The sequence below is a fragment of the Erithacus rubecula genome (genome assembly GCF_903797595.1).
Source record: "Erithacus rubecula genome assembly, chromosome: 24".
NCBI classification, from domain to species: domain Eukaryota; kingdom Metazoa; phylum Chordata; class Aves; order Passeriformes; family Muscicapidae; genus Erithacus; species Erithacus rubecula.
In genome coordinates this window covers 4,453,969-4,471,738 of record NC_136676.1, presented here as the reverse complement: position 1 = coordinate 4,471,738, position 17,770 = coordinate 4,453,969, and the positions used below count along the sequence as shown (strand labels likewise).

The following is a 17,770-nucleotide window of genomic DNA, read 5'->3' as shown; positions in this document are numbered from 1 at the left end:
GCCCTGGGCACAGCCTCCTCCCACACACAGGTCCCGTTCTGGGCTCTGGTGGGTTCAAAACCCAGAGCACTGGGGGGCCCAAGGACTCCCAGGAAGGTTGGTGACTTGGGTTGCAACACAGGATGTGGCCAGAAATGTGTATTCTGTCACCAACTGTTGAAGCCGGGTGGGACAGTGACTCTGATCTCCTGGCACATATTATCTGCTAATGGGCCATCTTTAAACCAGCTGGGCAATCATCTTTATCTTTCCCATGACCCACCCTTCATCCAGGACGTATCACCTGTTAATGGGCCATTGTTAAAAACTGGGCGTGGCAGTGACCCTGATCGCTGTGGGAGATATCTCCTGTTAATGGGCCATTGTTAAAAACTGGGTGTGGCAATGATCCTTATCTTCTAGCACACATTATCTGCTAATGGGCCATCTTTAAACCAGCTGGGCAATCGTCTTTATCTTTCCACAGCCCATCCTCCCTCCAGGAGATATCTCCTGTTCATGGCCAGTGAGTCCCAGTGCTTGGCTGATAAAATTCCATCATCCCACTGGGAGATGCTCCAGCCAGGGGAGGAGCCAAGCCTTTCCTACCCAGATAAAAACTGAGATTTTGGACACCAAGGTACCTTCTTTCCACTGGATTCCAGAGGAAAGCCAGACCTTTCCACATCATCCCTGGACCTTCAGAGGAAACTGTACCTTTTGCAGGAGCACTGCTCCAGCTGAACCACATCTGCCCCTGCAGGAGGATGCAGCCACCATTGAATGGGACTGCTGCCACCACCCTGACTGACTGACAGGTGTCAGCTTGGATTCTGACTCTGGCAGTGCTTTGGGATTGTTCTTTGTAATATTGTATTTCTATTTTAATTTTCCTAGTAAAGAACTGTTATTCCTAATTCCCATTTCTTTACCTGAGAGCCCCTTAATTTCAAAATTATAACAATTTGGAGGGAAGGGGTTTACACTCTCCATTTCAAAGAGAAGCTTCTGCCTTTATTGGCAGACACCTGTCCTTCAAACCAAGACAGGTGGGAAGGATCAGAGCAGAGCCCAAACTCTCCAACACCCCCTCCCTCCAGCAACGAGCCTGCACAGAAAGGTCATTTACATCCAAGCCCCCAAAAAGGAGCTGTAAAGGGAGCCTCACCCCAAACTTTGAACATTCCATTTACAACCCCTTCATCTACCAAGGATGGAAGATACCAAAAGAGTTCAGGACAATCCAGCTGCATCCTCAGGTCAAACCAGTCTGTGGTCACTGTAATATTGTCACAGTAATATTGTCACTGAAATATTGTCACTGTTATATTGCCCAGCTCAATTTCTGCCGCAGTTTGCTGCAAAGCAAAGCTTGCTTGATGGCAGGTGGAAAAGCAGAGCGAGGAAAAAAATATCAATTTCTACACAGCATCTGACAGGATCAAAAGCCATTAAGAGGCAACAGAAAAGGTGTTGAAGCCTGGACAGGCACAGGTGATGCTCTGCAGAGGCTGTGCCTTCACCACGAGGTGATTTAACCCAGAGAGGGAGGGAATGCTGTCCCTGTCAGCAGCTCAGGAGGGCAGGAAGGACAGCACCTCACCCTGGAGGGAGCGTGGGGAGCCACTGCCCAGCCAGGGTAAACACCCAGCTGCTGCTGCTCAGGGCTGGCCAGCAAAAATATCCCGTGCTGAAAGCTCTGATAGGAGTCTGGCCAGGACAGGGAGCGTCCTGCCTCTAAAGAAAACACGTCTGTGTTTCTTTCCAGGCAAGAAAAAGCAGTTCCATTCGGATCTGCCCGGATTTCTTGAAGATGAGCAGTGTGTGGAATATCACAGCTTTGCTCACGTGGGTTATTTTCATGTCCTTGTCACCAAACAGCCTCGTCCTGCCCACATCCAGAGCTCAGTACTCCACAGCTCCATCCTTTCTCAAGGAGGAGCCATCATCTCAAACACCAGGACAGCTCCTCTGACAGGTGACAGATAAGGAGAGAGTGAGTCACTGATGAGATGTCCCTCCCCAGAGCAGCCTCTCATCCTACTAGGAAAATCCAGCACAAATGTTGACTGATGAGCAAAGCCAATCACCCAGAGCTGTTCTTTTAGCAGCAAAGAGAAGATGAAAATCCCAACAATAAGGTTTTGCACCAGAAATTTGTCCAAAAAAAGTATTTACCAAAGAGAACCATTGACATGAGTCAGTAAGAAATGAGGATTAAGGGAGGGATGATCTTGTGACTGGGGTCTTCCTGTATCCTCAATCAGCACATTCTCTGTGGCAAGTGAGTTTCGAAAAATGCTACAAATAACAAAAGACATTTAGAAACAGACAAAAAATTATAAATTTGCTGCAAGCTAAGACTAATACAGCTGTTTCATTGGTCTTTTGGAATTTTTCAGTGGCAACATCTCTTTAAAAGCAGGATGGAAACCAAAATTAAAATGAGACTGGAAAGTCAGGAAAGCCTTTTGAAGGTCTTTGCAAAATGAACACTCCCCAGTCCCCTGTGCCTGTATCTGTCCTTCACCTGCAGGTAATGAAAATGCTCAAGCATTTACAAATGATGGGCCTGGGAAACAGCAAAATGCTGTCTGGCAGAAGGGGATGGCAGGGAGTGGGATGGCACGGGGTCATCTCTGCCCTGAGTGTGAAATATAAATCACCCAGGAATGAAAATAATTTGAGGTTGCAAATACAGAGGAATGCTCCTGGTTCAGCTGAGCTTTTCTCTGCCAGGAGGCAATGGGGCAATTAATGCTTTACAAACTCAGGACAAGCAGCACAAAGAATGATTTATCCCCTCCACTTCACATTCTTCCCTGTTCCTTGTAATTAGTTCACTCCAAAATAGCAGAGTTTGGACTGGTTTCTTCCTTTGATTTCAGGTAACAGAGTTGTAATTTGTATCCTTGTGCATCCTTGGCCATCCCTTTTCACAGCCCATTCCCACCACTCTGCCAAAATGGTGACAGTGGTGACAACAGATATTCAGGATCTGAGACGTTTATTTAAAATATGACAGGCATGTTAGACCCAAAGCCCCGATTTCAGGTCTCTTTTGCAAGGCAAGTAACTTTAGTGCCCCTCCAATATTTTCCTCTCCTCCAATTCAAGCCAACTATTTCCCCTTTAATAAGATATTTGGGGTCTCCAAAGCGTGTGCTCAATTTTCAAAGCTGCAACCAATTATAACTGTGGGAATTGCTAAACATTTCCAAGTGTGAAAATGCTTTTTACCTCTCAGGTTCTGCACAGGAAAACACCCAATTGCCTCATCAGCTTGGATGAGAGAGGACTGTGTTCCCTGTAATGATTCACACTTCAGTTTTTTGCCCTTGGTTCTGATTACTCAGGGTTAGGGTTTTGATAAAATGCTCCTCTCCAGCCTTTCCTGGTCAGGTCTCCTACACCTCTGGTTCCAAAAGAGGACAGAACTGAGAACCTCAGAAGGAGCAGACATGGATGGTAATGAAAAAAGTCTCATTCTTTAATTTGGTGCTACAAATCAGCATCATCTGAAGATGATGTGAGCAAGCACTACTGCTCTGGACCTTGCAGACTCAGCAGTGAGAAGGAGCAGAGAGACCAGTGTGTGTCCCTGCAGCCCAAGGAACGTGTTCTCAGCCCAGGGAACATCCCAGCTTTTTGGGGTTGTTTGCTATGGACTATCATGCTCCCAAACCAGAACATCTGTGAGCCACCAAATAAAGGAAACTCAATAACCTTCAACAGTGAGTTTGTATATCTCACAAAGATTGATTAAATAAAGCTCAGCAGCCCCAAAAAATGCAATCTGGCCAAAATAGGAGGACATTCCTCCCAAGGTGGCACTCAGAGCCACATTGCCTCACAGGCAGTGACCCCAGGGTTCCTTTGTTTGACCCAACTTTAATCAGCTTCCTTCTCCGATTCCAGCAAATCCTGCCACGGCCAGCAGCCAGGAATAAAGGCCATTGTACAGCACTGAGCTGTGTTTCACAGCAAGTCATGATAAGTATTTCCTTTCCAAACATCCAAGTTCCCCAAACACCACGAAAGCCAAGAGGAGATTGTTGGAGTTTTGCAGATAAAACAGCGGCGACGATAAAACGTAAATAAATCAGGGCATCCCTCGCTCCAAAGCCTCTCCTCTTCCAGCTCGAATTAAAGGAGGAATTTGGCAGGGCTGCTTACTGTGCTGGCACTGAGGGCCCTGGAAGCCAGAGGAGCAGTGACAGAGATGAGAGGATCCCTCTTGGCAACTCCCATCATTGAGACAAAAGCCACCACAGGTGGCTGCAAGGAGGAGGAAGAGGATGATTCCCACACTCACCATCAGAAGGGCAAACACCCCACCCCTGGTGACATGTCCAAAGCTCCAGGGAGCACTTGAATAGTCATAAAAAGTCATTTTGGAAAGGCCCAGAGAACACTTGAATAGTCATAAAAAGCCACTGTTGAAACATTGTGGAAAATTGGGTTTTTTTTCCCTTTTGCTTGAGAGTGCAGTGCTCAATGCACATAGTCTCAAAATTCAGGATAGGAAGAAAATTACCTCAGGGAATGTCTAAGGGCTTTCCTTGAGAACCACAGGAAAACAACAGGGCTGTGCTGAAAGGATGCTTTTCCAGCCATCAAGTGGGTAAAACAGACCAGAAAACAAACCATGCAAGATCTCGAGGCAACAGATACAAGTTGCTAGTGTTGAAATTGGAGGGATCTTTCCAGAACAGTCCCCTGGAGCTGCTCCCATCTCGGCACCGAGCTGCCCTGGGAGCTGGCTGCCCCATGGTGGCGTCACCTTCAGTGGCCCACAGGATGAAATGGAGCTAAACTGTAAGTAAGCCTGAGCAGGCACGTTTCTCTGTTCTCACCCAGCCGAGTGTAAAATGGACACGGAGACACAGAATGCTCAATTAGGCTTCTGAAATCCACCTTTCCAAATCGTCCCCATCAACCCACTAACAAGGTTATGGTTTTTCCAGGGGAGTGTGTGCTTCTCATAACTCATGAAATGCAGCCCATGGTTTATTTTTCCCACTGGGAATTGCTGATCTCAAAAGCTGAAACGTTGTGAGCAGGGGCACTGTCATGTGTGTGGTGCTTTGTCAGAGGGTAAGGACACAGAACAAGCATCCATCTTCCTTTTAAAATCTGTTTAAAGATTTGCACAATGAAATTTTCTCTCTGTTCACTGATCTGGACAGAGCTGTGGTGGCAGCCAGCTCCTCTCTTCATTCTTTTTCCCTCATCTCCTTCTTTTCTTCCCACTTTTCATTGAACTGCTACAAATTCCAATAGAAATGGGACTGGTAGGAATATATCTCACCAAAACCTGGCTAAGCTGGAGCAAAGAGCATCAAGTGATGACACAGAACAAGACACATAATGAAGTGGTCCAGCAGCTCCCACTCATCCACCCCAACCCTCTGCTGAGCCCAGGCTGGGCTGTGGAGAGCCCTGGGCTAAGAGAAGCCATGGGGACCAATCCATTCCAGCTGATGTACCCCTGGAAGCATCACACTGCAGCCACCAATGGTGTGACAGCTCCTTCAGGTCAGTTACCAACTAAACATACAAAGCTGTGATTAAATTACAGCCCCTGTACAATTTGGGACCACCTGGTAACAATTACAGCTGAACTGAGGGTCCCCCACTCACGTGGGCTGTGCTGGCTGCAGCTTCTCCCTCCTATTTGCAAGTTGGGAGCCCCCCTGGCTTCTCTCCCCATTCCAGCTAAAGCTGTAACTAATTAGTGACAGAAAAAGCAGGTCTGTGATTACACATTTCATTTTGTGTCATTATAACTGGCACCCCGCGCAGGCTTCCAAAACGGCTCCAAAATTCTTGGCACAAAACCTCCCAAGCCAGCTCCAAAACACTAATTGTGCACTCAGAGAAAAAGGGATCACAGATGGAAACAGTGCAAGGCAGGGGTTGCAGTTTTGGGGCAGGACAGCTTGTGCACACCAGGAGATAAATCTGCAAAGTTATCAATTGTCAAAGACAACTCAAAAAATCTGAGGGAGCCACACGAAATCCAAGCTGGGAAAGGGCAGGGATTACCTTCCCAAAAGGAACCCAAAGCTGGTGGGTGTCAGCTTGTCACGCCTGAAAAATCAGCTCTAACCCACCATACATGGAAATCTAACAACCACATTACTGTGTTCCCACTATTGAATCTCCCATATATCAAATATTGGCTCTGTTTTTTTCCTACAGGAACACAATTGACTTCCTGATTTCTCCTCTGTGCTAAATCCTGCTCCTGGCTCACACAACACCTTCTGCCAAGGCTGCACTGACTGGGGGAGTTTTGTGATTCAGGAGGTTTTGTGATTAGGGAGGTTTGGTGAAGGTTTAGGTGAATGTGCCATTCTCCAAATATTCACATTTGCCATCAAAATACACCCTCTTGCCAGACAGAGCAATAAAGGGCCTTTCTTCAATCAATTCTTTTACCCAGGGACACCCTGGGTTAGGCCAAACTCCACTAAATTTGCACCTTCAGTGCACTAGAGCCAAAATCCTCGAGCCTCAGCACTGGCTCTTTTTAAGGACTTGATGATTTTTCAAACCCCCTGCCTCCAGAAGAGAAGATTATTTATAACACAAAGGTAGCATTGAAGCCCAAACTCGTCTCCTGGAGCTAATGAACCCGTGATGAAATTCTGCTGCACAAAGCCAGTTATCTTCTCATCTGACACTTTCCATGGCCACGTATCCCTGGGGACTGCACTGATCCCATATCAATCCCGGGCTGGCACAGCACTGCAGCTTGGGAAGCTCTTTGCCAAGCATCCTGCTCAGCAGAGCCTGTGGATTGCAAATATTTCCCTGCAGAGATGCAGGAACAGCTTCCCATCTCCAGGTGTGTGCCAAGCTGCTCTAGGGCTGCAGCTTTTCCCAGTTCTGAACATGCAAGAGGGGTTGTCTTTTCTTTCAGTCCTTTCCTTCAGGCCTCAGCACCGCAAGAGAGAATGGGTTGCCTGACCAAATTACACAGTGGTTTGGTTTTTTCCTGAATCTTTCACCTTAAACACCTAAAAACCACATTTCCCTGAGGGTCCCAGCAGAGCCAAGGCTGGCTCCAGGGAGCCCAGCTCGCTGGCAGCACTCTGCTCTCAGAGCAGCTCAGCGAGACCCAAAGCACAACAATGGAAAATATTAGAAGCAATTTCAGCGACACAAATCAGGGGTTAGAAGACAGGGGTGTTATTCTTGGCAGTGCCCCAGATTTCCTGAATGAGCCGGACAATCCCCTGCTCTGTGCTGCAGGCTGGCACATACCGAGTGGAAATCATAATAACCTACTTCCCAGCCCGGGGGCGGGTGGGGGCTGCGGGTCTCCCCCTCCCTGCCCTCCAGGCTTCCTGCAAACGAGCTCCTAATTCAGAGCGACAGAGTTTAGTGCCATGAAATTTGGGGAAAGGGTAATGACACTGTTCAGGGAAACAGGAGAGAAAGGATAAATGATGGGAGGCATCACCACCTCCTGCTCAGAGGACAGGCAGTGTCCTTTGTGAGGGCTCAGCCAGGCGGGACCCTCGGGAAGTCAGAGACATGAGACTGATTTAGGAGGAAGAGCGATGAAGAAAAGCAATGTTTGGGCTCCCCGAGGGCAGAGATGAGCTCCCAGGGGAGCCCACGAGGGACCTTGAACCAGCACTGAGCTCCATGGCAGGCGAGAGGTTCAGGAGTTCAGGCACAGCCCTTCAGCTGACTAAACAATGAGCCTGCAGCGGCCAGGAGGGGATGGACAAAGCAAAGCTGCCTCTCAAGGAAATTCAGCTGTCAGCCAGACACGTTTCCTGCCTAGGCTTCAACCTGGATCACAAGCCTGAGTGCCTGCCCTGTGATGGGGCACATGGTTGGGCTCTGGGGCTGTGCTGGGCTCCAGAGCTGTGCCAGCATCCAGAGCTGTGCCAGCATCCATGGCTGTGCCAGCATCCAGAGCTGTGCCAGCATCCAGAGCTGTGCTGGGCTCCAGAGCTGTGCCAGCATCTAGAGCTGTGCTGGGCTCCAGAGCTGTGCCAGGCTCCAGAGCTGTGCTGGGCTCCAGAGCTGTGCCAGCATCCAGGGCTGTGCCAGCATCCATGGCTGTGCTGAGCTCCAGAGCTGTGCCAGGTTCCAGAGCTGTGCCAGGCTCCAGAGCTATGCCAGCATCCAGGGCTGTGCCAGCATCCAGAGCTGTGCCAGCATCCATGGCTGTGCTGGGCTCCAGAGCTGTGCCAGGCTCCAGAGCTGTGCCAGCATCCAGAGCTGTGCCAGCATCCAGGGCTGTGCTGGGCTCCAGAGCTGTGCCAGGCTCCAGAGCTGTGCCAGCATCCATGGCTGTGCCAGCATCCAGAGCTGTGCCAGCATCCATGGCTGTGCCAGCATCCAGGGCTGTAGAGTGCTCCAGGACAGAGCTGGGCTTCTGGGCTGTGCCAGGCTCCAGGATTGTACCAGCCTCCAGAATTGTGCCAGGCTCTGGGGTTATGCCAGACTGCAGGATTGTGCCAGTTATCAGGACTGTGCCAGGCTCCAGAGGTGTGCTGGGTTCCAGGGCTTTGCCAGGCTCTAGAGCTGTGCCAGGCTGTGCAGGGCTGTGCTGAACTCCAGGATTAAGTTGGGCTCCAGAGCCATGCCAGGCTCCAGGGCTGTGCCAGTGAAGCAAGAGCAGCAGGTCCCCATGAGCACTCCTCCCCTGCTCACCAGTGATGAGTGAAAACTCAGTGGAATTGGCAGAAGGAAACCCAGTTCAGTGTGGGGTAACTCACTCTGGAGGCTTTTAACAGCTCATTTGTGACTAACAGAAGTTTTTTCTTTTCATGGGGCATTTACAATTCAGCTGCTTTCTGCTCAGCACTGGGAATGATCCCATGGGTTTCATCGTGTCTCAGACTCTGATGCTTCCTCAAACAAGTATTAATTCTCCTTCCTACCTAAGGCCAGGATTTACCTCCACCTGAGCTGAAAATCAGAAGACAGCAGCACCTCACCTGGATAAAAATTTGAGTTCAGGACAACTTTGACCAGCTTTAGACCAGCAGCTCAGGCTGAGCTTCTCCAGGCCACGTTGCAACAGTGACAGTGTCACCCACACTAAATCTAGTCATGGTCTCCTCTTTAGCCTCTTTACAGCTCTCCTTGGTGCCTTTCAGCCTCACCATGCCCTTTCTGAAGGTGGCAGGGTCTGGCCCAAGAGCACAGACAGGCTCTGGGTGCCTGAGCTTCAGCTCCTCCATGCACATCAAGAGTTACAGGCTCAGGAGGACTCAGCTTTTCAACATCTCCAGCTGAAAGCAGAGATCACAGAGATTACCAGACATGCAGGCCCCTCACCTAATCATTGAGGGCTTTACCTGTGTCATTGAACCCAGGTGGAATTTAAGGAGCAGCTCAGAGGCCACTTGAAAGCAGGCAGCTCAGGCTGAGAGTTAAACTATCAGCAATCAGGCAGGGAAAGAACCTGATGCCATCCTAAAAATGTGAAGGGTGCCTTGACTTCTGACCCTTCTCATTCCCAAAGAGATGAACAGTCCAGGACAGGGCAATGGAAGCACTGGCAACAAATCCTCACCCTTGGCTACCACTAGAAGAGAAGGGGGAAAAGACAGAACCCTGCCAGGGTCAGGGCTCCTTCCTTCACCCCTGATTGCCCTGGGGTGGCAGGAGCAAAGCCAGCTGTCACCATTGCAGAGGGCACACGAGGAGAGGGACAAATCCAAGCATTCAGTGAGAGCAGTGAGGTTTCTGTTTCTATGAAATTTTCCATCTCTTTCTGAGCTATCTGCTCCTAGCAGAGCCCAGACCCTCCCAGTACTGTCCCCACAGCTCTGGAGTGGGGACATTTCTTCACCTGTAAGAGCTCAGAGACACAAATCTGCAGGTGAGGAAGGGGAGGATACCCCAGTTTTGCTACAGACAGCCTCCAAACTATGCTAACAATGAGTACCCCCAATGTAGTGGCTGCAACATGGCAAATTCCTCTTCCAGGCACCAGGACAGCTCTGAGAGTCCAAACAATTCTCCTGCCCAGGGACAGGGAGCTGGGACCTCCCCTCAAGATCACCATCAATGTCAGACAGCATCATCATCCTCAAACAAGAAGATGCCAGGGCCTTGGCTGGTTACACACGAGCCTGCAGTGCTGAAAACCTCCCCTCACATGGGCTGGGGTTTTTTATTTTTAAGGAGAAATGATGAGCAAACAAAGAGCAAACAAAACCCTGCAGTGAGGAGATGCCAGTCCCCAAGGGAGAGCAAGACATCCTGGCTGGAGAGATTCCACTGCACAGCAGCCCTAATTAAACTGTCAGCAGAGATGCCCTTTCCCTGCTCAGCACTCCTGGAACACGATCAATGATCTCTGGAGGCAGATAGGAAGGGCCACAGATCCTGCTGACATGTTCTGGCACAGCTCTGTGGCATTCAGCAGAGCCCCAGCAGCAAGCACAGGCTGACCCCAGACTGCTCCACACCAGCCAGAGGAACCCCCAGTGTCCATAAATAACAGCCTGGCTGTGTGCCCCTGCCCCAGCACCTCACTGAGGGTCACTGACAATTCCCTCCCACACCTTCCCACTGCTCCAGAAGGACACACTGGTGCTGAGGCCAAAGCCACCAGCAGGAAAAGCCATCACACCCCTGCAAACCAGCACCCAGGAGCTCCTGGGATGGGGGTTTAGTTACACAGAGATCAGACATGTTCCACAGGACACACACCTGGCTGGGGGCACCTGCAGAGTCCCATCTGCCTGTGGGGTCTGGAAAAAGGGAGCACAATTCCCACTGCCCCCCTCAGCCCTAAGCTGGTGGCTGCTCTCAGGGGCTCAGATGATTCACAGAGCAAAGCAATTTTGTTTTTCTGCCCCTGGAAGTGCCCTGCATGTGCTGAGGGCCAGCAGAGATCAGCTTCCTGTTGTACCTGTTGAACTTGAGGTACATAAAAACCTTTTTCTGTCCCAGAAACAAGGTTACAGCACGGTCTGGGTGTGAAGCCAGGCATGTCCAGCTGGGTTTGAAGGGCTGAATGGGGACAGAGCTCACCACCTCCAGGTCATGATCCACCTCAACCTCCCCAGCAGCTCAGCAGCAATTCCTGCAGGAGATTTTGGGCTGCTGTCCCTCTGCTCTTGGCACTGGCTCTCCCTCTTTTCTTCACTCCAGCCCAACCCTGCAGTGAGCAGTCCCTGAGGACCATTCCCAGCCACGGTGATGAGAGGGATGAGTTCAGAGCGTGCCCTGAGCAGCTTTATTTCCTTTTCTCTGCTTCCTTCCTGCATGGAATTACTCATTTCCTTGGCAGGAAAAATCATTACAGAAGGTGCTTTTCTGAGTTCAGCTGAGGTTATTATCTGCTCACTGACAGGGGTTATGAGGCACCCGTGGAGCTTCCTCTCCCCAGTGGGTTTTTCTCCTGTGCCACAGCTTGGAATAGAAAGAATACAGACTGGTTGTTTGACACACCTTTTTAACCCTTAAAAAAAAAAATACCAAACAAACAAACTTTACTACAAGCATCAAAGCCCAGGGAAGGCACAGACAGCCTCTCCACAGAACAAAAGGCAAGCAGCTGCAGGAGATCCTCCTGTCTTGGAGGTCAATCCACAGCTCTGATTCCCCTGATGGCAGGGCAGGGCAGATCCCAAAATGCTCTGCTGGCTCTCCTGCCTATCCCTTAAATCCAAAGCTGGTTATCTGTGGGGAAGGTGGAGAGCACCTCCAAGGTGTGAATCAGAAAAGAATCAGCACTGAGTCAGGGAATGGATCCCACAGCACGAGGGGTGTGCAGGGCTCTCAGGAGGTGACATTTGCTTCTGCACAAAGGTTTGGTGCAGTCCAAAAGGTTTTTCCTTACTCTCAACACCTCAGGAGCAGTTTGCAGTTAAATGTTTCCCCAGCTGGACGTGGCCTCAGGGTTTAGGGGAAGGACTGACACAGCAGCTGCCTCCTGTGTCAGGCAGAGAATCTGGAGGGAAATTGGGAATGTGGGGCCCACGGGGATAAAGCTGCCTCTGTCTTCTGCAACAACAGCATAAAATCATCTCATAGGCTGATATTTGCACATCCCCATCATGTGCAAACCTGAATGCATCTCACAGCTTCTCCCACAGCTGGGGAGGACACACTTCTGTGCCTGTCTGGCACTGGAAGAGAGCAGGAATCCAGCCAGAGAATCCCAAAACCTCCAGCTCTGGGTCTCCACTCCAGCCTGAGCAGTGCCACCCCCTGCCCTGTGGCTGTGTGTCCCCTCCTCCAGGCTGACACTGCAGAATCACCACCCTGAGCCCAGCTCACCCTCTGGATACAGGAGGGAGCAGGCAAAGGGGGGATGCAGAGATCCCAAATCTCTCACAGGGGCAACTCAAACTCAGCCAGTCTTAAAACAACAAACCCAGCCCCTGACAGACCTTCTCAAAGGAACTCCTGCCAGTGGCACCATAGGAAACATCAATTTGGCCTTGGTTTTAAACATTTAGCAGCATTTGGCAAGTGGATGAATGGCTGGGAGCCTGAATGTAGAAATTCTCCAGAAATGAAAAGCACTGTACATTGCTCAGGAAGGCAGAGCAGCATCCTTCTGATGCAAGGAAATATAATAATAATAATAATAACAACAGCAACAATAATAATACCACCAGAAAAAAAATACAGTTATTTTTAAACACATTTTAAAACACAATTAACAATATTTTTAGAGCATTTTCTGGAGGCACAGGACTTGAAATGAACCAAAACAAGGAAGTTGAGCTGGTGGAGTGACACTTACTGTGCAGGCAGCCAGCATCCCCTGCGAGCTGGGACCATCCTGGGCAGCACCTGTAGGTGGTCTGGGACCTCACCTGGTACACCTGCCTGTAGCCTGTGTAATACACAACCCTGAAACACAAAAACCCAGCCAAAGTCAGCTCCTGCAGGACAGGGAAACCCAGAAGAACAGAATTTGTGGCAAATAAAATGAGAAATGGGGTTTGCAAATGTGCTGCCATTGTTTTCCACACAGCCTGGCAGTGATCACTGATGCTAAGAAAATACTCCTAATTTACTCTAATTAGGAACACAAGAGACAGCACCCAGGTCTTCATGACACCCCAGATTATTATTTTTCTCCTTTTCTAGACTATTTACAGCTCTGAGCTCCTCCCTTACACTATGTGCTCACAAAGGAAATGTGAATTTTAAGAACAGGCATTTCTGCTTTAGTGAGCAGGAGCAGGTGTCTCTAAGGTGCTGGTGAGCTAAAAAATCAACAAAATCCTGATGGCAACACCAAGCTGCTCCAAGAGTTGTGTTGGGCACAGCTCTGCAGGGAACACTGAGGGTCCCTTTAACTACTCCCAGTAGTTCCCTCCAGGGTGGGAGCAAAGCAGGGACTGATCTGAAGCGTAAATAAATAAAAGCGACACATTTTTTCCCCGGAAATTTGGTGTTGTGTGTTTGTGAGAATTGAAACACAGATAATACTTCTGAGGCTGATTTTTAAAAAGCTCCGTTGGCAGAACATGAAACTGCTCCACCAAAGCAAATCAGGCAAACAACAACAAATATTTGGCACAGCAGATGTGTTGTGCATGTCCACTGAAAATATTTATCCTAACTCAGTCAACTTGTTTGATTTTTGTCTAGATGTTCCTATAAAAAAACCCAAATAACAGTGAACTGTTAATCCCTGGGAAGGAAACTTTCAGCAACTCCTGCGTGCCAACCAGCACGTGGAAGCACAGCTGAGAAAAATAAAAGCAGATACCAATTTTTTTTTTTTTTTTTTAGGTTTGTATGAGCTGTTAACAAATTATGAAGGAAATTGTTGTGTTCCAGAAGCAGCTGAGAAAGCATTTCACAGGCACCAGGCTCCAGCCTCCTCTGGGTACCAGGAGCTCTCTCCAGCCCAGCCCAGCAGGAAGGAGATGATGGATGCAGGGTGGTGTGAACATGGTGAGGAGGCTCAGGGATGGGGAGGAAAAGCTCAAAATAGTGATGTAGGACAGCTCAGGGCTCCTTGTGCCCCAGCAGTGCCCTGAGCAGCCTCAGTCCCACCCTCCTGGGACACTCCAGACCCTTCAGCCACTCCAGGCAGCTCTCAAGGACAGGCAAATATTGTGATAGCCTTGGTACCTCTGGGTATCTGGGTGCTGCAGATGGGAAAGAGCCACACAGGAAATACTTTATCTTCAGTGTTTCTCTTTTCTTTTGTGTTTTAAGGAGTCCCTGGCACAGAAAACGGCAATGAGCCAGAACTAATGGAACCCAGGGAATCCTGCTGTGTCCTGCTGCTGGAAAATCCCCTTCCAGCCCCTTTGGGATAGCACTGGGATTCCTTCAGGCTTGGTTATGGAGGGCTGAGCAAAGCTACCTGCTGTCATTACTCACTGGGAAGCTGCACAAACCCATCCCTTCACCAGCAGCACTGAGCAGCTCGAGGATGCTCCAGCTGAGCAGATGCTGCTTTTCCCAGCCACCTCCAGGAACTCAAAGGCAGCAAGGCCAGTTTCAGGCCAGCTCCAGGAGTTGTGAATACACTTCCTGAGCCCCAGGCTGCCAGAGCTGGGTCCAGCTGGAGCAGCTCCAGCGTCCCTGTGTGCTGCCTGCCCGGCACAAGGGAACTTGGCAGGACAGCTCCCAGCTCCTGGAAAAGCTTGCTGCCATGGGAACTCCCAGAAGTTTAGATAGAGGGGATGTGGCACAAAACCTTGCCCAAGGAATGCTCTGCTGATAGTCCTTCCCCTGTTTGGATTCCACAACTCCTGTGTGAAATCCCTCAGTGGCTTCCCCTCTGTGCTTCCAACAGGAACAATTTGAGCACTGGGTTGTTCTGATATTTGTAATGAAGTAGAACAGAAAGTTATTTCATTTCAGTCCCTTGATTTGTGATGTCAAACCCATCCTTTAAGGAGCTGAAGGGACTTCTGGGCTGAAGAGCTCCCAGCCTTTGAAGTGGAAGCAGACAGGGCACCCATCCTTTCAAAGCCTTCCCTGAAAACACAGCCAAGAGTAAGGCTCTGTTTGCTCCTTTGTTACCAGGACACAGATCTCATCACCAGGGTAATTACCAGCAATTACAGGTTAGGAGGAATTCCTAAAGTCAGGACTTAAAAGCTGTCTTGAGTCCAAGATGTTTCTTTGAAACAACAACTATCATTTTTATTCTGCAAGGGCTTGTAACTCCCTAATGAGGCCGGAAAAGCAGGTGGAGGGTGGAAGCAGCTTGGGCACGTTGTAGTTTGGCTGCTGGGTAGGTAAGAAAAGTTCTTTTTTGGGGCTGTAACACATTTTCAGAGCTCTTCTCTTCAGGGCCTCCTGCCCAGCTCCCATCTCTAGTCAGCTGGGAACTCACAGGGTGCTGTGGTTAGGTGGACAAACAATTCAGGGTATGTTCCAACTCTGTGCCCACCTGTGCAAGCCCAGCCCAAGCTCTTCTGACATGGGCCTGTGCATGGGCCAGCTCTTGGAGTGAAAGGGAGGTGGTGACCCTGCAGCAAATCCTGCTGACACCACCCCAGCAGTCCCTGCCCTCACAGGGGTTCCTGCACCATCCCATCCCTGCACCACAGCCACATTCACTGTTATTTTAGCAACAACCCTCCCTTGGCCCCAGCTCCTGCCATCAGCCCTGTCAGACAAGAGGCACTGAGGGGCTTTGAGGAGGAGACAGCTAAAGGTACAGGAATAGTGCACGTGATGAGAATAAATCATTGCATTAACATGGCTGGATCATAGGAAACAGATGTCATACATTGTCTGAAGATGGGAAACAGCCCACCACAAGGACAAAGCACAATGAAAACAATGGATAGACTTTCTCTTTGGGAATTCCTTCTGAGCTTAGGAACTCTGAGAGTCACAGAAATGTCAGGTTAAACTAGAAGCCCCTCCAGCACAATGCCCAAAGGGTTTGCTAAGCTCTTGTGGTCTCCTGCAGTGGCAGTTTGTGGGGTCAGGACCACGTCTCTGCTCATGGCACTGTTCATATCAACCTGTAAAAGAACTGCTCTGTCCCCTAATCACAAAATCATGGGTTCATAGAATCACAGAGTCACAGGATCACAAAACAGTTTGTGTTGGAAGGGATCTTAAAGACCATCTAGTTTCTACCTCGCCCCAGGCAGGGACACCTCCCACTAGCCAGGTAAATGCCAGGGGCTTCCTCCAAGGTGTTTCCCCCTCTTACCATGAGAGCTGTGGGACATCCAGGTGAGCCCCAGCCACACTGCCTCATCACTGAGACTCCTTGGAGTCCAGAACAAAGCCAGGGGAGCAGGATGGGTGCACAGCTAGCCCCCCATCCCTCAACAGCTGATGGTGAGCACCAAACTTTCACCAGGTAGCAACCAACAGAACGAGAGGACACAGTCTCGAGCTGCACCAAGGAAAATTTAGGCTGGATATAAGAAAAAGTTTATCACAGAAAGAGTGACAAAATACTGGAATGGTCTGCCCAGGGAGGTGGTGGAGTGTTTAAAAAAGGATTGAATGTGGCACTTGGTGCCATGGTCTAGTTGAGGTCTTAGGGCATGGGTTGGACTTGATGATCTTGAAGGTGTCTTCCAACCCTGTGATTCTGGGATTCTGGGATTCTGGGATTCTGTGATTCTGGGATTCTATGATTCTGTGATTCTGGGATTGTGTGATTCTGTGATTCTGGGATTGTGTGATTCTGTGATTCTGGGATTCTGTGAGTCTGTGATTCTGTGATTCTGTGAACTTCCCTGCTGCTGAGCAGTGGGAACCCCTTTCCCTCCTAGAAGGAGCAGCCCCTGGTGGAGGGGAGAGCACCTACCTGCGCTCGTAGCCCGGGCACCAGCGGTGGCCGCCGCAGTTCTGCCTCCACACCGGGACAGCGCGGGTCAGCGCCTGCACGCACGGCTGCCGCAGCCCCACCACCCCCAGCTCCTGCTCTGCACACACATTGGGCCTGGGACAGAGAAACACAGCCGTGTCAGGGATGCAGGGCACCCAGAGGGATGCAGGGGGTCACAGCTGCCAGGGGTGCAGCGCTGCTGCTGCCTGAATTTCCCGCTGACAGAGCAGGAAGGGTTTGGGCAAACCTCCTGCATCCACCTCCTCAATGAGTTAATCACTGCAGGGAAAAGAAACACTGCCAGGCTGACCAGCCACAGGGGTGGTTTCTAGCTCGTTCAGAGCTAAGGACTGTGAGGCTAATGCAAATAAATCAAAGAAATGTACTTTGTTTCTTCTCTAATCCTAACTCCTTCTCCAAATACAAGTCAGTGGGTTTAACTAAGGATGAAGAGGGAGACGTTTGTCCCTGACTCCGTGAGCCACTTGGCATTTGGGGCTGCTTCTGCTGCTTCCAACAGGACCCAGAGTTTTCACTTTCTATAAAAGAAGTGAAAATAACTAATTTGGACATGGTGAAGCTTAGAGGTCACAGCTGGCATCCCACTGCTCCAGGCCGCTCAATTCCAACCCTGACGTGTTGGCACAGTGCTCTGCTCCAGTGCCTCATCCAAGAAGTCCTGAAAGTAACTGTCAGGGCAGGAGCACAAAACCCTGATGTGGGGAGAAAAAGCTGCCTCTTCCAAAACCTTTATCTTCTAAAGATAAAGACTTTTTTTTTAAGAATTAAACCCCTCGGGGAGGGCGGCTTGGAGTCTGCACCCCACACCACACCAGCTCCATGGACAAAGGGAATTACAGTGATCCCCTAGCTCTGAGAGACCATCTTCTGGCAGGAGGCCAAATTTGCAAGGAAGTTTTCCAGAGCAGCCAAATGATTAACACCAAACTGTAACTGTAAAATGTAATTAAAAAGAGCAGCCTACGTGCTGCTGGAGTAACAGCAGCAGGCGGGGAGGAACGT

The 17,770-nt window shown here is 49.8% G+C and overlaps 1 protein-coding gene across 1 annotated transcript in view; it reads right to left on the bottom strand.

Moving 5' to 3' along the window:
• MEGF6 (multiple EGF like domains 6) overlaps nt 1-17,770 on the bottom strand; it is an 82,593-nt gene that overhangs the window by 63,575 nt on the left and 1,248 nt on the right. Inside the window, exons 2-3 of the mRNA XM_079325958.1 lie at nt 16,727-16,861; nt 12,719-12,828 (exon numbers count right to left, since the gene is read on the bottom strand). Of these exons, the coding sequence (XP_079182084.1) occupies nt 12,719-12,828; nt 16,727-16,861 (245 nt within the window). The remainder of the gene's footprint in view (nt 1-12,718; nt 12,829-16,726; nt 16,862-17,770) is intronic.